The 26,322-nt window shown below is 42.5% G+C and overlaps 1 protein-coding gene across 1 annotated transcript in view; it reads left to right on the top strand.

Moving 5' to 3' along the window:
• Positions 1 to 9,668: 9,668 nt before the first annotated feature.
• Positions 9,669 to 26,322, top strand: part of LOC143885365 (uncharacterized protein At2g29880-like) — an 87,082-nt gene continuing 70,428 nt past the window's right edge. Inside the window, exon 1 of the mRNA XM_077389505.1 lies at positions 9,669 to 10,959. Within this exon, the coding sequence (XP_077245620.1) occupies positions 10,938 to 10,959 (22 nt within the window). The 5' untranslated portion in view covers positions 9,669 to 10,937. The remainder of the gene's footprint in view (positions 10,960 to 26,322) is intronic.

The raw sequence follows: 26,322 nt of genomic DNA, 5'->3' as shown, positions 1-26,322 counted from the left end.
CATGCAACTTGTGTGCGTTGGATGGGAAAAATCAATTGAAGGCTGCTCTTGCGATGTTGCTATAGATTATTGTAAATTTTGATTAAAAAAATATTTAAATAAAGAAATAAATAAAAGATGTAGCAGATTTATAATTTTTTAGCGAAATGATAAATTCGCCCCTTGAATCTTTCCCACGTGAAGTACATCAGCCCCTCTGCGGTAGTAGATACGAGATACACTGGAGTTGGCTGTCCCAATTAAAAAAAGGGGCAGATATATCACTTCCCTTTATTAAAATACTATCCCTCCTTTACTAACATGTCACTTTTCTTTTTTAACCCAACCCATCTTTTTAAGCAAATTTTAAAGAGGCCGACCCAAATTTTCTTTTTCCCCTCCGCCTTCTAAATTATCTTTCCTTTTTAGCAAGCTGAGCTACCTCTCTCTCACTGAACTCTCTGTTTGGTTGCAAGTATTTACCTCGTAGATTAGTTGTTTAAGTGGTCAATAGGGATGAGACAAGCATTGGATTTACTTAGAACTGTTGCGGCAAGACCTCGCCGCTAGAAATCTGGTTATTGGAGACTACTTGAACCAAACAATACCAAATAGCCTCTGGCAACTCACATAATTAGCCCAAACACGAGTGTGCAACAAATCAAGAGTGTTGTGTAATAAAGAAAGAAAATAACAAACCAAGAGATACAAGAGATTTACGTGGTTCGGCACTTTGGCCCACTCCACGGGCAATCTGGCAAGTAAAATTCACTATCGATGGAAATTACAAACAAGGGTTAAAACCCTTACCTCTCCAACAATGATGAAAACCCCACTAGCACCGGCTTCTTGTAACCCAAGCAAAAAACCCTACTCCCTCTTACAATGTTTTCACAACCCCCAAAAAACCATAAGAGAACCCAACAACCTTGGATCAAAGTCCTTGCAAAGGAAGAAGAAAAAAACCCCTTTTTCTTGTAGAGAAAAGCTATTAACTTTCTTGTTTTTTAATTAAGCCACCCACTAAAGATAAAAGCCCTCTTTAGTAGACTTAATAAACACAGTCCAAGAATGCCCCACACAAAGAAAATATTACCAAGTGATTTTATATCACCAATCCAACAATCTCCACCTTGATAAAAAAAAAAAATCACCACTTGCCATTGCCAATATCACCAAACTCACCTTGGCATAATACCAAGAGAAGTCAAGCTCCACTCCAACTTCTCTCCTTGAACTACCTTAGTAAGGATATCTTTGGTTCCCACTTTCAACAATCGGATCCTACCGTCTTCTCAATGACTTCCCGAATGTAGTGATATTGGTCAAATATGTGTTTGGTCCTTTTGTGATTACTGGGATTCTTAGCCAAATAAATGGCACTCATGTTATTAAAAAACAAATCCATGGATTTTAACTCAATGGCGATCTCACCCATCAAACCTTGAAGCCAAACCGCTTCCTTGCAAGCCTTCGTTGCCGCCATGTACTCGACCTTGGTAGTTGATAATGTCACCGTTGTTTGAAGTTTAGACATCCAACTTATTGGTCCATTAGCAAATCGGAAACATGACCCGTAGTAGATCTCCCTCTATCATGGTCATTAGCATAACTTACATCAACAAACCCTTGAATTGATGCCGAACTTTTGCTAAAAGTAATGGAATAATCACTTGTGCCTCTCAACAAACAATTTCACAAACACCTTGTGTGCAAACCTAGATGCTCTGATACCACTTGTTGTGGCTCTAGAAATCCGGTTATCGGAGACTACTCGAACCAAACAATACCAAATAGCCTCCGGCAACCCACAGAATTAGCCCAAACGAGTGTGTGCAACAAATCAAGAGTGTTGTGAAATCAAAAAAGAAAGTAACAAACCAAGAGACACAAGAGATTTACGTGGTTCGGCACTTTGGCCTACTGTAGACACCCCATTTTGTTTTGTTTTAATCAACAAATAAATTAGTGTGTTAAATCCATGTGAGAACCCCCTCTATCATTGATTTATATGTTTTAGGTCATTAATATCTTGATCTGACTTTACGGATCATCAATCGGGACAAAATAAGCTAGGGTCACTTCATAGCCCGGACCCTGATTCCATTCCGAGACCCGATTTCCGTAAATCGTTAGATCAATGGCAGATCATGACCTGGGTCTAACCATCCAAAACCACCTAACCTCTCCTCTCATCCTAACCATTCAAACCTCACCTAACCTCACCTAACCTCTCCTCCCATCATAACCATCCAAACCTCACCTAACCTCACCTAACCTCACCTAACATCACCTAACCTCACCTAACCTTACCTAACCTCACCTAACCTCACCTAACCTCCTATCCCATTCTCCTATAAATACCCTCTCATCTCACCAAAGAAAAGGAGGAAAAAAAAGAAAAGAGGAGAGAACCCCTCTCTTAGAAAATTCAAGCCCTCTCTCTAGACCAAATCCCTCTTCTCCATAAGTTTGCATGGAATATCGTCTACAAAAAGGTATGTCTTTTGGAATTTTATTTTCTTTTCTATATTTGTAGGATTGAGTGTTGTTTTGCGTATATTTTGGTTGATGTCATGTTTAATTTTGTACTAGTTTGGCCTTGGTCATGTTCTCACTTATGCTAAATATAATTAATGTGTTAGGGTCATTAGAACCTATTTGCAATGGGATGTTGAAATCATTGGCTTGTTAGGGAATTTAGATTTCTTTTGGGAAAACAATTCATTAAAAATTTTGAACATTTACAAGAAAGAAAACTTGAATTTTACATGAATTATCAAAACCCATTTAATTTGGCTTACAAAACCTCCATCTTTCAATTGATAACAACAGCCCCCACTCCAATTTGATAACAACAGCCCCCACTCAATCTCAAGAACCCAATATCCATACCCCACCTTGCCAAGTAGATAAAAACAACCCCTTTTTCAAACATCCCATTTGAATCTAATCTCAGGCCCATTCAAGCCATTTTTCATATTCACCGTCTTTTAATCACTAAAACAATAAGAACTATCAAAAGAAAACATGGGGGTGCCAATATCATTCCCGTCATAGTGCTAGCTGTTAGACTTTAAACAGATTTTTCGACCTCTAAACAACAGAATCGTGGGAAATGGTTAACTACAAAGTAGTAGATATTTTCGTGCCGTTTCCAACGAGTATTCGTGCTAGATCAGACAGCGAGCGGTTAAAAAGTTAAGTCCAAAATGGTTGCGGCACACCTTTAGGCATTTCCAGTTTAATGTTGCTGTCCTTTTGTTTGCAACACAAATTCGAACCTCTAAATCACAGATTTACAAACAATGGAGAACTACAAAGTTGTAGCCCTATAAAAGATCTTTCCAACGCATGTTTGTACGTTGAATTTGGCCAAGCGGTTAAAGAGTTACGACAGTTTTAGTGGGCTGCATTTGTCAGATCTTTTAATGGTCAATGGTTTGTCGAATTTGTGCAATTGTCAAAACTTGGTTGTGTTAACGTCATTTTCCAAACCAAAATCGAAAGACATTAATCTAAAGTACATCCAACCTAAAATTAACAAAACTAAAATTCACCCATTTAAAATCCACTGATAAAAATCCGTTAAAAGCCATTAACCAAAAGACCACTAAAAATTTCAAATGAAACTAAAACCTTCTAAATAAACAACTTTAAAAGCTACCAAACACACTGAATACCTTCAGATAATAAAAGCTTCAAGAAAACTCTAAAAGTTTCCACAAACCCAAAAGAATTCGAGATTCCCAAGAGCCGGTGGATTCAAAATTCCTTTAGGAACCCTTAGAGCCCAATTTAGGAACACTGGTGTCGTGTCGTGTCGTGTCCTAAGTTTTAGGGAGTCTTAGGTTTTAGGGAGTCCTAGAGTCAGGAGTCCGGCCTCATCACGGACGCTTGCTATGTATAGCAACCGTGCCATAGGTCTAGTTACACTAGTCACCCAATCTTTCCCTAGGACAAGCCTAGTAAACTAGGATGTAGGCAAACCTGCATTAGTCTAAGGGACCATTTGCATTTAGATGAGAATCATATAGCATCTTAGATGAAATCTTAAGATAATAAAATCCTCAACTTGAATTAAATAACTTCTCCTAAAACTGTTGAAACAGTCAATCCCGTCTAGGTCGGTGTCCTAGTTGAGTTAGGCATAAGTAGCTTAGCTTAGGTGCACCGAACTACGTCGACTCTGATCCCAGTGAGGCTTGGGTACGTAGGCAGCTTGGATGTCTGATGGCATACCACCCGCGAGTCGGCACCACAAACAAATTGTGGTGTTTTGTATATTAATTTTCTTGTAAATGCTTAATCAAATCACTTAGGACTTTCCATGAAATTAGAATTTTAGGAGAACTTTCACTTAGATTGAATCCAGACAAATTAATAAATCAAGATACACATTTAGGATTCACATTGAAATTAGATCATAGGATGCATGTCACTTAGTTCGCACATTAACATAGAGTTGAATGAGCCATTTAAAATAAATTTAAAAGAGTTAGCTTTTGGAATCGAAGACCGATTATCGGGCAAGAATGGTGCATGTGGTGGATAACTCCCCATACCTTCCATTCTCGTAACCAGGTAGCGAGTCTAGATTTCTGGTTAATTACGGGTCCTAGATCCCACATCTAGGTGGCGACTCTGTCAGTCTCTTTCGTGTGGAATTCGGATTGCCTTAGTGATCCCAAGTTCACAGGAAAGATTAATTCAAATCAATAATAAAATGCACACGCCAATCGCGTGGATACGAGAGACCAAGAGAGAGAGAGCGGCGGCTCGCGCCCCACACCCCTCTCGCGGGATCAGGGTACCACAGTCTGGCGACTCTGCTGGGGACCACCTAACTTCATTAAAATTTCAAAAGATAATTCATTTGAATTTAATTTAACTGGCTCATAAAAACTCTATACTTGTTAGATTAGTTTGTCTTGTTTTATTTTCTCATCACATTTTACTCGAACTTAACCTAACAAAACCTGGGGGCATCATAGATTGCGCAAACATATTGCACACACTTACATCACTTGCATCTAAACTCTTGCATCTCACGTGCACACACGTCCTATTTTAGGAACCCGGAGTGTTATCTAGCATGGTTGACTGGGATTTCATCACCTGGTGCCTCTGTGCTAGAGAAGCATTCCACCCTTAGCCTAGTACCTTTATGGTACGTAAACGGATCTCTTGTTCACGTACTGATACACCGGACACTGGTACAGTATATCGAACAGGAATTCGCGCTAAGGGAACTCTTGGCCTTACCCCTAGATTAACCCACACATGCATGTAGTATACGAACACATGTGCATCATGTGTGTGAGCCTAGTTTAGGATATCCTACCCATTGGTGTCTAGATTAGGCCGTGGTCCATCTTCCAATGGTCACGATCGGTCCTTAGATACACGAACAAAGTCATGAGTCGAGATTCTCTCTCCACTCCGATAGATTAGGATTAGGGTTGATGCCTTCAGGTAACACTGATAAAATGTGAAAAAAAAAAAAAAAAAATTTCCCTTTGGGTTAGGATATAAATCCCATAATTTTCAAAGATCTCATAGGATTAGTCATTCATGATCTATCCGTTGAAAGCAATCTTATGCTATCTCATCTAATCTTTTGATCGTGCGTCTTTCGTTCTTCTGTCATACGATTCGATCGTATCTTCATGCCATCCCCTAACTGGCAGATGCAGAATCTCACAATCTTTCGATTATGCGTTCTCATGATCTGATCATGCCTGGTCCAGATAATCCAATCTTGCTTGTACCCCTGGTCTGTTCCTCCTCTAGGGGCTACCTTTTTCAAGATTATTTTGCTAAGTCCTTCAGAGTTCACTCTCAGAATCATTGAGCTAGGGGCATTTCCCTATGCGAATCAGTCATCATTGTCCAAAATTGAAAGTATCAGCCATGATGATGTTCAGAACGAACCAGCCTTCGCCGAGCCTTCAACGCCAAACAGTTGCAGCAGTTAAAGTTTTAGTCACTTACTATTTTATGTTGAGTCAGTCATCATGGTCAGTATAATTGTTGAGTCCGGTCTTACAGTTAAAGGTCAATGCCTAGTCCAGGCAAGTTATCTTCTGTTTCTCTTTCTTATTTAGAGTTGTGAATCGTGAGCATGTTCAGGATAGGTCGTCTGATGTAATAGCTTTTCTTTAAATAAAATTTCAGTCAGTTCCAAAAAGTTCACTTGTGTCTGTTCTTAAGTGTGCTTCTGATCTTAAAATAAGACTCCCTCCTCAAATGAGGACAAAATTGACGAAACTCCACTTGAGTCACAGCAATTACTTGAACGAGAGGAGGAGCGCCAATCCCAACCTTTCAAAGATGAAATTGAAATGATAAACACTGGCACTGAAACTTTGATTCAGTGAATGCCGATTGAAAATACATTACCCTCTAAAGAGTGTGAAGAATTGATAAAATTATTTCAAGAATAAGAAGATTGTCTAGAAAAGCTACAACCGATACCAGGGGCAAGACATAGATGGAAAGCTCAAAGAAAATGAAGAAAGTGAGAAGATATATGCTATACAAGGGGCATAGAGTGGAAACAACTTTCATATTTCCAATCAATGACCTTGGTTCTCAAATTCATAAAGCCAACAAATTCAAGATGAAAAGTTCAAAAGCAAACAATGAAAAGTGATCATCAGATATCGAGAGTACGAATCCATAGATGGAGGATGTCAAAGAACAAGTTTCGCTCTATGAAAGTCAAAAGCACGTATTAGAATCTTGAAAGAAGAAGATCCATTATCTCTTACCTGGAAATGCCGTCAAACTCCGCGAAAAAAAAAAAAACAAAAGAGAAAAAAAAATAATCAGTACCAGAGGGACTCTAGTAACCTAGATCGATTCATCGAAAGGCCTCCTTTGGCCGATTAAATCCCAAAATCAAAACCCAATGTCAAAAGAATACCGATTTGCAAACCCTTCGAGCCTAAATCAAATTTTCTTGAAAACCCATCAAACTTGGGGCATTCCCCCGAACTACGCGAGACCTGATCCCTATACTGGGGTACGTAGGCAACTCGGTTGAACCGAGTTCGGTCGATTCAAAAAGGAAAAGAAATTCAATCCTTTCAAAAAAAAAAAAGAGAGGGACAAGTTCCAAAAGAAGAGAAGTTAATTGTTCCAGAAAGAAAAGAAAAAAGAAAAAAAAAATCAAACAATTTATCTTCAAACTAGGGGCATTCGCCCTGAACTACACACGACCTGATTCCTACCTTGGGATATGTAGGCGACCTGTTCACAGGTTCGGTCGAAATCTTTGTTGAGCCTTAAGCCATTCTTTGAAAAGCCCTATCCTACCTATAAAAGTCCTTCTGGTGTTCAGAACTAATGAGCTAGGTCCTGAGATACAATAAAAAAATGAAATGATGATGAATAAGAAAAATAACGGAGTTTGAAGATCTGCTAGACTGAAAACCTGAAAGGGCGGTCTAGGCAAAATTTAAGATCATTCCCCTGCTAAGTTGAAAACCCGAAAGGGCGGCTTAGGCAAAAGCTAAGGGGATAGCCTGCTGGATCGAAAACCTAGAAAGGTGGTTCAGGCAAAAGTTAAGGCTAGCGCGGTCCGCCAAGTTAAAAACCCTGAAGAGGTGACTTGGTCACGGTAAGAGAATCAGTATAAGAAGGCAACAGCCGGTATCAAGACTGAAGATCAACTGAAGTTCAAGCAAATTCAAGTGATATCCTCAAAACTGGGGGCATTGAAGCTAAGCAATCTTAGGGGTCGTAATTAAATTCTTGAGGCATTACTGTTTCGAGGAAGAAGTCCGGTGTTTACCAATTGAAAAACTATTCCTTGAAAGGATAGACTTACCAAACAAAACATTAACTAAGTCAGAAGCATCACTATGTTTGTCAGTATAGTCAGTCAATCTTTATTATTCTAAGTTCACTCCTTCAGGGCTGCTCAATCCTTTGAGTAGTGCCTTTCATCTAAGTTTTCTCTTTAGAAAGAGTCAATTGTCGTTCCTATGTCCAAATGATGTAACTGTCTTGGTGAAGGAGGCCAGGCCTAGGCAGCTCCCTGCAATTATACCTGAAAGAGCTCGAGAATTTAGTCAAACAACTTCATTTCAAAGAAGATCAGCTCAGAAAAATTCAGAAGTAGAAACATCAGAAAGCCCAGCTTCCGTAAAAAGATCATACCCCAGGAAGGCACCTTAAGCTTGGAAGAACCTCAGATGCAATGGTGGTTGAGCCAATTTCTCAGAAAGATGAACCATTCAAATTCATAATTCCCTTCCGGTTAGTTATCCTGGTCAAGAAATGTTTATCTAAACACCTGTCAAGAAGCAGATCCCGCTTTTCCATGTTAATATCCAAGAGAGTCGTTGTTCTAAATTACCAATCTCAAATGTCTTGTTCAAGGTTTCAGTTATCAAAATCCCCAGAAGACAAGACCAGCAGTCTCTTTGAGAAAAATCTTGTTGAAGTTTCATAAAAATGTTCCTAATCCATTCTTGCTAGTAATGGTTCTTCGTTCCAAAGGTTTGCCGTTTCATCATTCGTCAAAGTCCTAGTTTCCAACATCTTTGTCGGGCACGATCCATAATATCCCCGATTTCATTGAGTTCAAAAAAATAAAAAATTCATCAAATCCAATCTTACGTCAAATTCAAGTTCATGGAAAATCTCTAAATTCTTCGAGCCCGTTTGTGAACGGTACCTCTTTTCTCGAGCCCATTTGCAAATGGCCTCGTCTTCTCCTTGAGCCCGTTTGTGAACGGTGCCTCATCTCTCGAGTCCATTTGTGAATGGTTTCGTCTTCTCCTTGAGCCCATTTGTGAACGGTGCCTCATTTTCTGAGTTCATTTATGAATGGTCTCATGTCCTCCTTGAGCCCGTTTGTGGACGGTGCCTCATTTCTCAAAAAATCAAAAATTCATCAAATCCAATCCCCAATTCAAAAAATCCAATCCTACGTCAAATTCAAATTCATAAAAATCTCTAAATTTTTCATTGTTGAATTCATCAATCAAAGCTATCTTGTGTCGTCGAGCCCGTTTGTGAACGGTGCCTCATTTCTCGAGCCCATTTGTGAATGGTCTCGTCTTCTCCTTGAGCCCGTTTGCGGACGGTACCTCATTTTCCAAAAATAAAAAAATTTATCAAATCCAAATCCTTAATTAAAAAATAAAAATAAAAATCCATTCCTACGTCAAATTCAAGTTCATAAAAAAATCCCTAAATTCTTCGAGCCCGTTTGTGAACGGTGCCTCATTTCTCGAGTCCATTTGTGAATGGTCTCGTCTTCTCTTCGAACCCGTTTGTGAACAGGTGTCTCATTCTCTGAGTCCATTTGTGAATGGTCTCATCTTCTCCTTGAGCCCGTTTGTGAACGGTGCCTCATTTTCTGAGTCCATTTGTGAATGGTCTCGTGTCCTCTTTGAGCCCGTTTGTGAACGGTGCCTCATTTCTCGAGTCCATTTGTGAATGGTCTTGTCTTCTCCTTGAGCCCGTTTGTGAACGGTGCCTCATTTCTCGAATCCATTTGTGAATGGTCTTGTCTTCTCCTTGAGCCCGTTTGTGAACGGTGCCTCATTTCTCGAATCCATTTGTGAATGGTCTCGTCTTCTCCTTGAGCCCGTTTGTGAACGGTGCCTCATTTCTCGAGTCCATTTGTGAATGGTCTCGTCTTCTCCTTGAGCCTGTTTGTGAATGGTGCCTCATTTCTCGAGTCCATTTGTGAATGGTCTTGTCTTATCCTTGAGCCCGTTTGTGAATGGTGCCTCTTTTCTCGAATCCATTTGTGAATGGTATCGTCCTCCTTGAGCCCGTTTGTGAACGGTGCCTCATTTCTCGAGTCCATTTGTGAATGGTCTTGTCTTCTCCTTGAGCCCGTTTGTGAACGGTGCCTCTTTTCTCGAATCCATTTGTGAATGGTATCGTCCTCCTTGAGCCCGTTTGTGAACGGTGCCTCATTTCTCGAGTCCATTTGTGAATGGTCTTGTCTTCTCCTTGAGCCCGTTTGTGAACGGTGCCTCTTTTCTCGAGTCCATTTGTGAATGGTTTTCTATCCTCCTTGAGGCCGTTTGTGAACGGTGCCTCATTATCCAAGTCCATTTGGGAATGCTTCTTATCCTCGTTGAACCCGCTTGTGAGCGGCGTCTCATCTCCTTCTAAAAACTGTTTGAGAGCGATCTTTGTTCTTTCCCTTCAGAATCCATTCGAAAATGATATCTCATTCTCTAATTGCCCGTTTGTGAACGGCGCCGCATCGAGTTTTTATTATTATTCAAGTTCTAGGGTTTCATCTAAGGTTTTGCATTATGTTAAGGTGCGTTGTGTCTAGAGAGTCCTTTGTCGATTAAAACTACGCAAAATGGTTCTGTCATTTTTAACTTTGGTATTCAATGACTACGTCATCTCTACCAAAGAGGGGCATCTGTAGACACCCCATTTTGTTTTGTTTTAATCAACAAATAAATTAGTGTGTTAAATCCATGTGAGAACCCCCTCTATCATTGATTTATATGTTTTAGGTCATTAATATCTTGATCTGACTTTACGGATCATCAATCGGGACAAAATAAGCTAGGGTCACTTCATAGCCCGGACCCTGATTCCATTCCGAGACCCGATTTCCGTAAATCGTTAGATCAATGGCAGATCATGACCTGGGTCTAACCATCCAAAACCACCTAACCTCTCCTCTCATCCTAACCATTCAAACCTCACCTAACCTCACCTAACCTCTCCTCCCATCATAACCATCCAAACCTCACCTAACCTCACCTAACCTCACCTAACATCACCTAACCTCACCTAACCTTACCTAACCTCACCTAACCTCACCTAACCTCCTATCCCATTCTCCTATAAATACCCTCTCATCTCACCAAAGAAAAGGAGGAAAAAAAAAAAAAGAGGAGAGAACCCCTCTCTTAGAAAATTCAAGCCCTCTCTCTAGACCAAATCCCTCTTCTCCATAAGTTTGCATGGAATATCGTCTACAAAAAGGTATGTCTTTTGGAATTTTATTTTCTTTTCTATATTTGTAGGATTGAGTGTTGTTTTGCGTATATTTTGGTTGATGTCATGTTTAATTTTGTACTAGTTTGGCCTTGGTCATGTTCTCACTTATGCTAAATATAATTAATGTGTTAGGGTCATTAGAACCTATTTGCAATGGGATGTTGAAATCATTGGCTTGTTAGGGAATTTAGATTTCTTTTGGGAAAACAATTCATTAAAAATTTTGAACATTTACAAGAAAGAAAACTTGAATTTTACATGAATTATCAAAACCCATTTAATTTGGCTTACAAAACCTCCATCTTTCAATTGATAACAACAGCCCCCACTCCAATTTGATAACAACAGCCCCCACTCAATCTCAAGAACCCAATATCCATACCCCACCTTGCCAAGTAGATAAAAACAACCCCTTTTTCAAACATCCCATTTGAATCTAATCTCAGGCCCATTCAAGCCATTTTTCATATTCACCGTCTTTTAATCACTAAAAAAATAAGAACTATCAAAAGAAAACATGGGGGTGCCAATATCATTCCCGTCATAGTGCTAGCTGTTAGACTTTAAACAGATTTTTCGACCTCTAAACAACAGAATCGTGGGAAATTGTTAACTACAAAGTAGTAGATATTTTCGTGCCGTTTCCAACGAGTATTCGTGCTAGATCAGACAGCGAGCGGTTAAAAAGTTAAGTCCAAAATGGTTGCGGCACACCTTTAGGCATTTCCAGTTTAATGTTGCTGTCCTTTTGTTTGCAACACAAATTCGAACCTCTAAATCACAGATTTACAAACAATGGAGAACTACAAAGTTGTAGCCCTATAAAAGATCTTTCCAACGCATGTTTGTACGTTGAATTTGGCCAAGCGGTTAAAGAGTTACGACAGTTTTAGTGGGCTGCATTTGTCAGATCTTTTAATGGTCAATGGTTTGTCGAATTTGTGCAATTGTCAAAACTTGGTTGTGTTAACGTCATTTTCCAAACCAAAATCGAAAGACATTAATCTAAAGTACATCCAACCTAAAATTAACAAAACTAAAATTCACCCATTTAAAATCCACTGATAAAAATCCGTTAAAAGCCATTAACCAAAAGACCACTAAAAATTTCAAATGAAACTAAAACCTTCTAAATAAACAACTTTAAAAGCTACCAAACACACTGAATACCTTCAGATAATAAAAGCTTCAAGAAAACTCTAAAAGTTTCCACAAACCCAAAAGAATTCGAGATTCCCAAGAGCCGGTGGATTCAAAATTCCTTTAGGAACCCTTAGAGCCCAATTTAGGAACACTGGTGTCGTGTCGTGTCGTGTCCTAAGTTTTAGGGAGTCTTAGGTTTTAGGGAGTCCTAGAGTCAGGAGTCCGGCCTCATCACGGACGCTTGCTATGTATAGCAACCGTGCCATAGGTCTAGTTACACTAGTCACCCAATCTTTCCCTAGGACAAGCCTAGTAAACTAGGATGTAGGCAAACCTGCATTAGTCTAAGGGACCATTTGCATTTAGATGAGAATCATATAGCATCTTAGATGAAATCTTAAGATAATAAAATCCTCAACTTGAATTAAATAACTTCTCCTAAAACTGTTGAAACAGTCAATCCCGTCTAGGTCGGTGTCCTAGTTGAGTTAGGCATAAGTAGCTTAGCTTAGGTGCACCGAACTACGTCGACTCTGATCCCAGTGAGGCTTGGGTACGTAGGCAGCTTGGATGTCTGATGGCATACCACCCGCGAGTCGGCACCACAAACAAATTGTGGTGTTTTGTATATTAATTTTCTTGTAAATGCTTAATCAAATCACTTAGGACTTTCCATGAAATTAGAATTTTAGGAGAACTTTCACTTAGATTGAATCCAGACAAATTAATAAATCAAGATACACATTTAGGATTCACATTGAAATTAGATCATAGGATGCATGTCACTTAGTTCGCACATTAACATAGAGTTGAATGAGCCATTTAAAATAAATTTAAAAGAGTTAGCTTTTGGAATCGAAGACCGATTATCGGGCAAGAATGGTGCATGTGGTGGATAACTCCCCATACCTTCCATTCTCGTAACCAGGTAGCGAGTCTAGATTTCTGGTTAATTACGGGTCCTAGATCCCACATCTAGGTGGCGACTCTGTCAGTCTCTTTCGTGTGGAATTCGGATTGCCTTAGTGATCCCAAGTTCACAGGAAAGATTAATTCAAATCAATAATAAAATGCACACGCCAATCGCGTGGATACGAGAGACCAAGAGAGAGAGAGCGGCGGCTCGCGCCCCACACCCCTCTCGCGGGATCAGGGTACCACACCTACTCCACAGGCAATTCAGCAAGTAAAATTCACTATCAATGATGAAAATTACAAACGAGAGTTAAAACACTTACCTCTCCAACAATGGTGAAAACCCTACCTACACCCTCTTCTTGCAACCCAAGCAAAAGACCCAATGGCATCATAGCTCAAGGCGTGGTAACCCCGGTGTGCCCGCAAGGGCGAGAATGTCCCTCAGGGAAGATCTCGGAAACCCTAGTGTAGTGTCTAGTGATTCCCACGTTGCCGCCGCGTGGAGGGGCGAGATTGTCCACGTTGCTTCAACGTGGAGAGGGAGATTGTTGGGGTTGCACGCAAAAGCAAATAGTCCCACATCGGTAAAGTGATGGGGATGGGGATGGGTTATAAGGGGATGGGGATCGGTAATAAGGGAATGGGCACCCTCCCTCTAACGGCTAGCTTTAGGGGTGAGCTCTACCCTGTTAAATTCCCTACAAGAACTTACCTTGTAGAGTAAACCAAACAATTGGTTTTGTTAACGTGGCACCCAAATGCAAAACAAAACCCATAACCTATCCAGGCTTTTATGCAACCAAACACACCCTCAAATTAATAATAGGAGATTCTTCTCTTAGGTGGCACCCTCCAACATCCTTCGTCTCCGCTCCTCTTCTACAAGTCTAGGGTTACTATCTGTAGACACCCCATTTTGACCAGACCCAAATTCGTGTCGATTGTGCGCAACCTCATCAAACCAGTGAATTCGGCCCCCAAATTACACCCTAAGCTAGGTTAGGGTCTTCCATAGGTCCCCGTAAAATTTCATCGAGATCCGAGCACGTTTGATCAGTGAACGGATCGAGGCAGTGGTCGTAGTTCAAATCTGGAAGGGGGGCAAATTATCCGCACAGGGGGGTGTCCTTTTGTAAAATAGCCGAGGTTTTGCCTTTTGTCTAATAAGACAAAGCGGGAAGAGTGCAACTAGTAGTTCGCGCGCCTTATCCAAAAGTGGAGTGCCGATATCAACAAATTTTTTTTATATATATGCAAAAAACCCAAAAATTCGAGGATTACTGTTCATTCTCGTTGAAAATCGAGAGAGAGAAAGAGAGAGAGAGAGAGCTTGGGTTTTCCATCGCCGGTCATCTCTACCATCCGATCCTTCTCCGGCAGCCGCATCCTCCACCATTGCTCCGGCCATCTCCTTCTTCCACCTCCGGCAACCTCTGCAAATCCGACCGGATCTACCTCTTCTCCACCACCGGTAACCTCCTCTCCGGCACCTCCTCTCTGCAACTTTCCATTTCCGCCGGCCATCACTACAAATCCGGTACCGATCCTTCTTTTCCGTTCATTCTTTCTTCACCGATCTTGCCCCGGTCAAAATCCGGCAAGAATCCGATCGGATCTGGCCGAGATCCACCTTTTCTCCGATCCTCTTCTCCGGCGGCTCGCTGGTTTTGATTTCTTGCAGATCCGGTCAATTAAGCCACCAACCTCCGATCAGATTTTCTGATCATCCGCGGCCAAAATCCATCTTCTCCGGCTAGACACCACCTCCGGCGAACCTCCGATTCTCGCAGAAAGAGGGAGAAATAGATCTGAGATGAGAAAAGCCTAAATTCTTCTAACCCTAACCTTAGATCTCATCGATCTACACTTTCTTTGATCGATCCGATCTACTTTTCTCTGGCAAGGTTCTGATCTCCGGTTAGATTCTGACAAATTCGTCGGAGATCTGATCTGTGGAGAGAGAGAGAGCTTGAATCTGTTCTTGAAAGATTGAGTAGCAGAAAAAGGTTAGTATGGGCTTATTTTCAGATATTTCCTTCAATCTTACTTACTATGACATGTTCAATTTGTTTTCCTGTGTATAATTTCCTCTCTTTGAATTAGCAATGCGATTAGATTAATTTTGATATAGATTTGTCAAAATGAATCTGTTCTAGTTCTGTTTGGTATGAATTTCTTTGGAATTTGTTAGCTAAATGGCATTATATTTTTCTGTTATGGTGATTTTTAGTCCATGTTTCTTTCATGGGATTGTGGCTCATTTTCATTTGGAAATCATGATTATAATATTTTGTTTATAAGAAAATAGAGACTACGTTAATATAATGCTTGTTTCAACAAGATTTGGTGTCGAATGCAGCACATGTCATTGTGTTGTACAGATAAGTGTGAGTATAAGTGTGATACATATGTGAATGTGTATGTACAGGTATATATATGCCTGAAAACATCTGTGAATGTTTGAGTTTGTATTTCAAATGGTGGTTGAGTATATATATGTATGTGTGGGGTTCATAGCTTATTTCAGCCCCCTGCTTTGCACACTGCTGGCCTATGGCCCAGTCATTGTTTTGCACACTGCTGGCCTATGGCCCAGCCCCTGTTTTGACCCTTGTTGAATCAATCTATTATGTGACAGTTTAGTCCAATGAATATGGTCCCTGTTTTACACTTGAATCTGCATAAGTGATACCCCCTGTTACGCACTACAATTTGTATGAATTAGAATTATCATAATCTTTTGATTTCTTTTTATATATATATTCTTCTCTTGTACTAATCTTTGAGTTAGGTTTTGAAGATGATAATAAATGGACTGCTCAGGTGAGACTCTCTTGAGGTTCATAAACTTGTCTTTTATTTAAATAAATTGTTTTAGGAAAGAAGGAGATCAGATGACTACTCTATTCGATATTATCGACATGAGTACTGTCTGATCTCAAGGCGGGCTTAGAAATATTATCCTGTGTATTTGTGATATCAGATGATTACTTTAGCATCATCTGATTTCACCCCCATATTGGGGCAGTGGTACTTGTGGTTGGGCATAGAAGTGTTTAATGTTGTTTCTTGCTTTATTAGGCTATCCAGCGGCTGGTCTGGACTAATTAATGTTGTTTATCATTGTATGATTGCTATTATTACAGATTGTGCACTCTTTTAGTTGTAGATCATATTTTGCTGATATTTGATTTGTTTTTATAATAATTGATTGGAATTTACGATTATCTGGTAGCATTTTTCTCTCTCTTTGATTAGACTAGCACAGTCTTTTAGATTTCTGTTAGATTTCTTTAGATACTATAACCTGTACTATGAGACATACTCTGTCTCGTTAGGCAATCCTCCTTTGGAGGCAAGCCTCTTTTTTAGCTTAACCTCAGGGAGGTTGCGTTGATTTTGATAAATGGTGTACCCATAGGAGGCATGCCTTGCCTGATTTAGAGAGCCTTTGAATCTTTCGTTTTATCGGGGGAGTCTTTGACTCATTTGATCTTTATTGTTGTTATTAGGGAGTCATCTATCTTGGCTTTGTAAGTAATTAGCCTTTAGAAGGCCTGCTTGGCCTCATTTGTAGAATCCTCTCTGAGGTTGCACCTCAATTTGTTCCTCTGTTAATTAGAGACCAATTTGGTCAATTAGTTGTCCTAGCCTTGCTTCCCCCTTGAGGGCAATGATAAGGTTGTTTGGAGCCCATCTTTGTGTGTGTTTAGGAGACCCACCTGGTCTCATTCTCTCGTTAGTCCTCTTTGTGCGCTGTTTAGTTTTGGGAGAACACCCTACTCGGCTTGGCTTCATACCCCAACCCTTATGGGGTACTGGGCGCACATTTGTTGCACCCTAGGGCTAGGTAGCTGTCCGGCCCGGCTGGGTGTTTTACCTCTGCTAAATGCGCACAAATTCTTATTCTTTTTTTACTTGTGAGCTTCTCCTTATTCGATAGTTCATTCGCATAGGAGTTAGCCCTTGATTAGAGAGTCTTTGACTCATTCATCCTTTAGATGGTGTTATTAGAGAGTCTTTGACTCATTTGCCTTTTAGGTGGTGTTATAGGAGAGTCTTTAACTCATTTGTCTTTAATGTAGTGTTATTAGAGAGTCTTTGACTCATTTATCCTTTAATTAGCATTAGTGGAGTCTTTGACTCGGGTTTCCATCTCTTAGAGAGTCTTTGACTCGTGTATCCTTTAGTTGTTGTCAGTGGAGTCTTTGACTCGTGTTTCCATCTCTTAGAGAGTCTTTGACTCATTTATCCTTTAGTCGGTGTTTTTGGAGTCTTTGACTCGTGTTTTCATTCTCTTAGAGAGTCTTTGACTCGTATATCCTTTAGTTGTTGTCAGTGGAGTCTTTGACTCGTGTTTTCATCTCTCTTAGAGAGTCTTTGAATCGTGTTTCCGTTTCTTTCAGAGAGTCTTCGACTCATTCGTCCTTTTAGTAGTTTTATTAGAAAGTTTTCGACTCTTGTCTTTCTTAGCGGTGTTATTAGAGAGTCTTTGACTCATTTGTCCTTTTAGGAGTGTTATTAGAGAATCTTTGATTCATTTACCTTTGCTTTTGATAGTGTTATTTATTTAGGGGTTTCCCCTATTTGCCCTAAGGTTTAGCCCTAGGGTTTTGCTTTGTGTATTTCCCTTAAGTCTTTGACTAAAAGGGTGAAAACAATTAAAATCCAAAAACATATTAAAACATTTAAAAATTCCAAAACATTAAATATTTTAAAACTCAAAAACATTCGAAAAATATTAAAAAAGCCTAAAGTGTTGAGTGTTTTAGAAGTATTAGTTAGGAGAGTTCGTTTCGAACTACGTTGGCTTGATCCTCTTCAACGAGGTACGTAGCGCAGCTCGGGGTTTATATCCCAAGTCCAGCCAAACTTTTTTGTAAATAAATGTTTTAAACCTTCTTCAAAAACCTTTAAAATCTTATTTTCAAAAGATCTTCCTCTAGAGTTAGGAGTTTCTCCTAGATAGAGAGTTTTAGAGTTAGGGTTTTTCTTTTGATAGGTTGTTTGATTGTTCGTTTGCTGTGTGCTTGTTTTAGAGTTAGGGGTCTGTCCTAGAGTTATAGGAGCGCCTCCGTCCGGTCAGTTGGCGATTCACATCGCCAACTGATGACTAGGTCTAGGATGCGTTAGCGATCCCATTGTTTTCCTTAGGACGAACAGCCTAGTTACACATAGGTTGTAGGAATCACTTGCATTAGCCTAGGGCTAACATGCATTTAGTTAGGGCATATAGGGTGTCCTAAAAATCCACAATTCACTGGAATTTAAATAATCGTACAAGAAACTTTAATAACTAGTCCGGTCTTTTAGATCGAGTCTAGGATAGAGGGCTAGGTGTCTTAGGCATCATAGCTTAGAATAGGCGCGAAGAACTACGTTGCCTTGATTCTCGTGGAGGCGGGGATACGTAGGCTTCTTTGGATGAATACCAGACCATCCGAAGACTCGGGCTAATTCGTTTAGAGTCTTAGGATTTGTTGTGTAGTCATTGTATGTTTTGATGTGTTTTCTTACTTTCTTGTACTGATCATGTACCTTTAGCTATAGCTTGCATGTGTTTGTACATCAGAATTTAGACACCCATTAGGCATGTCACTCATAACCTAGCTATGCTTAGGTGACACATCTTTCATCTCATTTTATGTGTGCTTATTATTTTATCCTCAGGAAATGCATGCTTAGGTAGACGATTCCTGAGGATTGTTCCCATTTCATATGATTTTTACCCAAACTTCTTTGGAGTTAATAATAAATGGCATAAGAGACCAAGTGCTTGCACTCGGACGAATCGGGGGTGCTCTCAGACCTTCCCCATTCGTAACCAAGCACGAACCCATATATATTTCTGGTTATCCATTGCACAGAGGATTTGATTTTAGGGTTCCATGGCATATCCATGGATGGCGACTCTGAGTTTATTTCAGGTATGTCTTGGTTTCGAACCTCGGTTCCGGATCAAGACATATCTCTTTCTTTTTACATCGCCACTCGTGCTATGCTATGAGGGTGGCATCCGTTTTGAGAGTTCCTTGGTAGAGCTCTCCTTCACACGTGGATGATCCAGAGGATGGTGTTAGGGACCAGTTTCCCTCGCCGCCGCCTATCTCGGATCGGGGTCCACACTATCATCCTTTGGAGGTGATTTTTGGGGCCCAGCCTATTTATTTAAGTTGAGGCGATCCAATTTAATAGTTTGGAACTTCGAACAAGATGAGCCTAAAAAACTTTCTTTAAAAATTATTAGTTAGTACTGTGGTCATCACATAGAAACTCTTTAATGATGAACTTCGAACAAGGTGGGCCTAGTCACTTTTTATTGGCTGTTTTACTTAGGGTTGGCAACGGGGCGGTCGGGGCCGGATGTTGGGGTCCCCTACTCCTTCCCCTCTGCGGGGAATTTCCCCCCTCCCCTTCCCCTCCCCACTGCGGGGATGGTGGGGAATCCCCCTCCCCTCCCCACGGGGAATATCTAATCCCCATCCCCTCCGCTTCCCCGCCCCACATCCTTCGGGGACAATCACTTTACTTTCTCACTTTACTTTGTTAAATGTTAGGTTTAAAACTAAAGATTTGCTAGGGACAATCACTTCAGGCATGTTGCGGCTTGGCTGTTGCATGTGAGAGTAACCACACAACCCACATAGGCTAAGATTTTGTCTTATTCATTTTATTAACATGGGGACAAAGGTGGTTGCTCTCAGATTCATTTAATCCCTAGCAGATCCCTAATTTCCAACCCCACTTGCCAAAAAGTACTGTACGTGCCACACCATAGGAAGATCCAAACCGTCCATTTGATGGGCACACCATACTACCATAGGCATAGGATGATCCAAACCTTCCACTTGATGGGAACATTGTAGGATAATCCAAACTGTCCATTTGATGGGCCACAACGTAAATAGGTTGTGGCCCAAAAATCATTTCCATAGGATAATCCCAACCCTCTGATCTATAGAGGAATTGCATATTATGGTACCTTCTATAGATCAGAGGGTTGCAATCATCCTATGGAAATGATTTTTGGGCCGCAATCTATTTACGTTGTGGCCCATCAAATGGACGGTTTGGATTATCTATGGTGTGGCCTGTAAAGTACTTTTAAATTGTAGCCTATCAAATCGACGGTTTGGATTATCCTACTTTTTGAAAAATAATGGACTATACGAGCGCACACCATATAAAATCTCATCACTCATCAGAGAGATGTTGCCTTTATTTGGGGGAGGGAGATTTTCAAAGAATTTAATGTTGCCTTACAGTGATGGTTCGATGGAAAGATTTTAGGGATTTCTAAGGGTAATATACTAATATAATGAGGGACAATGCCCAATGGATTATGGGTAAAAGAAAACATAAAAAGCTATTTCAAGGACAAAACTGTGCTAATGGAAATTATGAAAAATTTGGGGGAATCTTGTAGATATGTTTTGATCCAAGGGGTTTCTAGTAGTTTTCCCAAAAAAAAAAACACTTAAAAAAATACAAGAAAAAAATGGCATTAATGCGGGGCAGGGCAGGGCGGGGCGAACTCCATCCCCTTTTCTTCCCCTTCCCCGCACCGGGGAATTTTTTAAATCCCCTTCCCCACTCAAATCGGGGAATCCCCTCCCCAAACGGGGCGGGGCGGGGCAGATCCCCGCTTTTCTAGGTGAAATTGCCAGCCCTAGTTTTACTTAGTCACTTTCTTATTGGCTATTTATAGCTGTGGAAATTGTTACACATTTTAAGAGCTAAATACGAAGTGTAAATGAGGAATGTATTAGTTTCCATTGAGTGGGTGATCTTAGGTAGACAAGCAGCAAAAGTCGGGTTTTACTTACCAAAGTTTACGCCTGTTAGTTTTAGATTTTGATAACCGATTTTGAGTCCCAAACTGTTCATTGGACTCTGATGGGGTATAAAAACAGCAGCCTATTAGCTGTCGACACGTGGCCCGAGGATGGCCCACCGCAGACCCCGCGTCAGCAGGGGTAGTTTGGTAATTACCGCAGAGTAGGTGGACTCGAACCTATAGCTGGCCGACACCTGTCCTGAGACAATAACTCCCAACTACCCCAGGTTTCCCTCTATAAAAGGGCTTCCAAAGCTCATAAACAGGGCAATAACTTCTCACCCACCACTCTAAAACACGCTCTGCTCATACTGACTTGAGTGTCGAAGGGCCTGTCCGGAGTAACACTCCGGGTTGGTCTTCTGACCTCGTTCGCTCATTGTGCAGGACTCAGCTCCTTCACTTCTGTTCCTCAAGATTCAACTCATCCACTTCGGCTCCTCGGGTCCTCCAGCTCGGCTCTTACATCACTGCCATATCTTTTACCGATTTTAGGCCTAACAGATTGGCGCCATCCGTGGGACCTTGGACTAAAAGCTGTTCAGATCCCCTATAAACAAAATGGCAGGGCGCAAGAGTGCTCGAGTACCAACTGCACGGACAACTCGAGTCCACCCGTAGTGAGCGAATCGCCTCGCAGGTGGTGGCTACTTCTGCTACAGCCGAATAGAGCCCGGCTCGTTCGGACCACCTCAATCCTACACCCACTCCGGATCAAGTGCAAACTCTCTTTCAACAGATAACTGCTCTTGTCGGTCAATACCAGCAACTACTCCAGGCACCTCCCCAACATCCTCCAGAAGCTCCACGACCTGTCCAGGAAAGGTCAAATGTCCACAGGGGAGAGTCAGTGCGCCACGGTGAAGACCAGACTCACCACTCCACGAGACAAGTCCAACACTCCAGAGCTCGGCACGCCCACATAGAACCTCACCACCGCCGGAGATCGCGGTCCCGCTCTGCACGAAAGCATCAAGCCCAGGAAGACCGCGCGCCGCAGGAAAAACTCCGGCCTCATCGTAGGAGTCCGGAAAGCCAGTCCGGCTCCGCGGCGAGCCAATCGGTGGAGAGAAACAGGTCACCAGACTGTAGAGCTGATCCGATGCTACGGAGGATGGAAGAAATGGACCATCGAATAGAAGAGATGGCAAAGGATCAGAGCCAGCCTGCTTCAAGGGCGTTCTCAAGCAAAACGCCATTCACCAGCGATGTCATGGGCGCTCCAGCGCCTAGGGGATTTAAAATGCCAACCGTCCCGCAGTACGACGGGACCACTGACCCTGTGAACCACTTGGAGACATTCAGGACAATGATGCTCCTCCACGGCGCATCAGACGGCTTCCTTTGTAGAGCATTCCTGACCGCACTGACTCGTGCGGCTCGGGACTGGTACTCAAGGATCAAACCGAACTCCATCAGCAACTTTGAGGACTTTGGGGACGATCTGGTCTGCCACTTCATGAGCAGCCACAGGCCAAGGAAAACAACAATATCCTTGATGGCCTTGCGGCAGGAGGATAATGAACATATGAAGGCATTCGTCAGCCGCTTCAACAGGGAGACACTCCAAGTGCCAAATTTAGATCCCTCAGCCGCCACAAACGCGCTCCTCGCTGGTGCTAGATCCAATGACTTCCGCCGGTCAGTAGCTCGCCAAATCCGCACTCACTGGCAGATCTAATGGCCGGAGCCGAGGAGTGTATAGCAGTTGAGGAGACACTGGCGGTCCTGGACTCAAATCAGAGGAGAACCTCTAAGGATAAAAACCCTACCAAGCAGCGTAGGGACGATAAGGCCCCCGGAAGAGAGAAGTCCCCCCAGAGGAGGGAAGAGAACTTTACCCCCCTCAACACCTACAGGAGAAGCATATTGGCCGCAATCGAGGGAGAAGAGTTCGTAAGGTGGCCAACCAGAATGATCTCCAAGGGAAATAAAAGAGACCAATCAAAGTACTGTCGGTTCCACAGGGACCACGGTCATGACACGGACGAATGCTGGCAGCTCAATGAAGAAATCGAGCTGCTGATTGGTCGGAGATACTTGAAGAAGCATGTCATAAGTGACAGCCACAGAAGTGAGCGCAAAGGGAAAAGTCCCCAGGGCCGGAGCCCTCGGCGGTCACCGCCGCCCCCCGCCCGGGGTCACTCTCCTCCGCCATCCAGTCCACCTCCAGAGGCACACCGATCCCAGCCAAGGGGAGTCATCGGCACGATTATGGACGGACCCGCCGCTAGGGGCACATCATCTGCTGCAAGAAAAGCATATGCACGCCGAGTCAACGCCGTGCACACTTGCAGCAAGAAGATGAGGATGGAGAATGAGATCTCCTTTTCAGATGCAGACCTCGACAACCTAATACTGCCACACAACGACGCCCTGGTCTTAACCATGCTCGTCGCAAACTGGGAAGTAAAGAAAATCCTTGTCGACAACGGGAGTTCGGCAGATATCCTGTACTATCATGCTTTCCAGAAAATGATGATAGGTGACGACCGTTTGAGGCCGACAAACTCCGATCTGTTCGGTTTCTCAGGGGAAGTCGTGAAAGTAGAGGGACAGATTGAACTCCCAGTCCTCGTCAGAGAGCCGCCCTGCCAAGCCTTCGCAATGGTCAACTTCCTGGTAGTGAGGGCCACTTCGGTCTATAACGCCATCTGGGGACGACCCGGGCAGAACTTAATACGCGCAGTCGCTTCAACGTATCACCAGAAAATGAAGTTCATAATGCTAAACGGCATGGGTGAGGTCAAAAGAGATCAACCACAGTCCAGGGAGTGCTATGCCATGGCACTCAAAAGGCAAAGATGCATCGGAATCCTTGCCAATTGAACTACTTGATCCGAGAGACGAAGCACAGGTGACTGAACCCGCCGAAGGCCTCAAAAAATACGATCAGTAGTAGGCCAACCGGCGTGAAACTGACTTGGAAACCCAGTTCGCTAAAAATAGGGTACTCGCTGCTCGGAAACCCAGTTCGCTAAAACTAGGGTACTCGCTGCTTGGAAACCCAGTTCGCTAAAACTAGGGTACTCGCTGCTCGGAAACCCAGTTCGCTAAAGCTAAGGTACTCACTGCTCGGAAACCCAGTTCGCTAAAACTAGGGTACTCGCTGCTCGGAAACCCAGTTCGTTAAAACTAGGGTACTCGCTGCTCGGAAATCCAGTTCGCTAAAACTAGGGTACTCGCTCCTCGGAAACCCAGTTCGCTAAAACTAGAGTACTCGCTGCTTGGAAACCCAGTTCGCTAAGACTAGGGTACTCGATACTTGGTTCGCCACGGCTCGTCTCTGCAAAGACCGGGAGCGCACTCCTGGTCCGGAACAAGCCCGGATGAATAAGCCAACGCCACTCAGAAACCCAGTTCGCTAAAACTAGGGTACTCGCTGCTCGAAAACTACTCGCTGCTTGGAAACCCAGTTTGCTAAAACTAGGGTACTCGCTGCTCGAAAACCCAGTTCGCTAAAACTAGGGTACTCGCTGCTCGGAAACCCAGTTCGCTAAAACTAGGGTACTCGCTGCTCGGAAACCCAGTTCGCTAAAACTAGGGTACTCGCTGCTCGGAAACCCAATTCGTTAAAACTAGGGTACTCGTTGCTCGGAAACCCAGTTCGCTAAAACTAGGGTACTCGCTGCTCGGAAACCCAGTTCGCTAAAACTAGGGTACTCGCTACTCGAAAACCCAGTTCGCTAAAACTAGGGTACTCGCTGCTTGGAAACCCAGTTCACTAAAACTAGGGTACTCGATACTTGGTTCGCCACGGCTCGTCTCCGCAAAGACCGGGAGCGCACTCCTGGTCCGGAACAAGCTCGGATGTAAAAGCCAACGCCACTCGGAAATCCAGTTCACTAAAACTAGGGTACTCGCTGCTTGGTTCGCCACGACTCGTCTCCGCAAAGACCGGGACCGAACTCCTGGTCTGGAACAAGCCCGGACACAAAAACCAACGCCACTCGGAAACCCAGTTTGCTAAAACTAGGGTAGTCGTTGCTTGGAAACCCAGTTTGCTAAAACTAGGGTACTCGCTGCTCGGAAACCCAGTTCGCTAAAACTAGGGTACTCGCTACTCGAAAACCCAGTTCGCTAAAACTAGGGTACTCGCTGCTTGGAAACCCAGTTCACTAAAACTAGGGTACTCGATACTTGGTTCGCCACGGCTCGTCTCCGCAAAGACCGGGAGCCCACTCCTGGTCCGGAACAAGCCCGGACGCAAAAGCCAACGCCACTCGGAAACCCAGTTCACTAAAACTAGGGTACTCGCTGTTTGGTTCGCCACGACTCGTCTCCGCAAAGATCGGGAGCGCACTTCTGGTCCGGAACAAGCCCGGACGCAAAAACCAACGCCACTCGGTAACTGTAGACACCCCCATTTTGTTCCACTTTAATCAACAGAGAAGTTAGTGTTTTTCTATCGGTTCTTTGGTATTTTTCATTCCCGTGTCCGTCTCTTATATTTCCTTAATCTTTCCGATCATTTCTGCCATGTTTCGCATTTTTTTGCTGAGTGTTGAGAAGGGTTATTCACAGAATCCGAGCAAGGGAGAATTTGGACCCGTTTGGTGGGCCCGCATTGTGCATTTGAATTAAACTTGGATCGAGAAAGTTGGCCCATATAAGAAATATTCGAGTTATCTGTGGAGTTTATCGTGGATGTTAACGATCAAATTTTATAGGAATAAGTGTGCCCAACATGAAGTGGAGTTCACTAAGTTGAAACAGGCGGACCCGCCTAAAATTTCGATGAGTGGATCTCATGGAAAATTCGGCCAAGGAATAGGCCTAGCATTTGGTTGTGGGATTTAAAATTGAGCGGCCCATTAAATATGCGTGGGGCCCACCCAAAGTGATTCAATTTCTTCGGGGTCCGTATTTAAAAGTATTGAAATCTAACAGAAAAGATTTGTGGGCCACCAATTAAACAATATGGAGTAATTTAAGAGGTGGTGTAACCGATCCACATTGCAGCCTATCAATTGGACGGCCAAGATCAGCTTGCGACAATAAATTAGAGGAGCGAATCATTTATTCGGTAACCCACTAAATGGACAGTTCGAATCATTCAATGGATGCGATTTGCAGAACACAATTAATTTATGCCGTTGCTCATCAATTGGACGGTTTGGATCCTCTTTGATTGCAGCTCATGTTTGACATTCTTTCTTTTCATGTGGGAAATAATACCTGCTCTCCCTCAATTTTTATAACAACACTCTTCACTATAATAATATTATAGAAAGATGTGGAAATTCGGTTAATTAAGGAAATGAGGAGTGTCGTTATTAAAAGAGGCGAATGGCATTCTAAGGATTTTGATAGCTTGCTCTAAAGGTGCTAATCGGTCTTCCCTTTCTAAAAGAGGGCACTTTCTTTTTATCTATTAGATTTCCTTAATCGGTGCAAGTGTGCAACTCTAGGAAATGTCCTAAATGGCCAAGTTGAATTTTTGGCATGTT

This window comes from Tasmannia lanceolata, unplaced genomic scaffold (assembly GCF_043159265.1).
Source record: "Tasmannia lanceolata isolate RefF3 unplaced genomic scaffold, GAP_Taslan_0.1 ptg000008l, whole genome shotgun sequence".
NCBI classification, from domain to species: Eukaryota; Viridiplantae; Streptophyta; class Magnoliopsida; order Canellales; family Winteraceae; genus Tasmannia; species Tasmannia lanceolata.
Note: the sequence above shows the minus strand (reverse complement) of the source record. Positions and strands in the feature narration are given on the sequence as shown.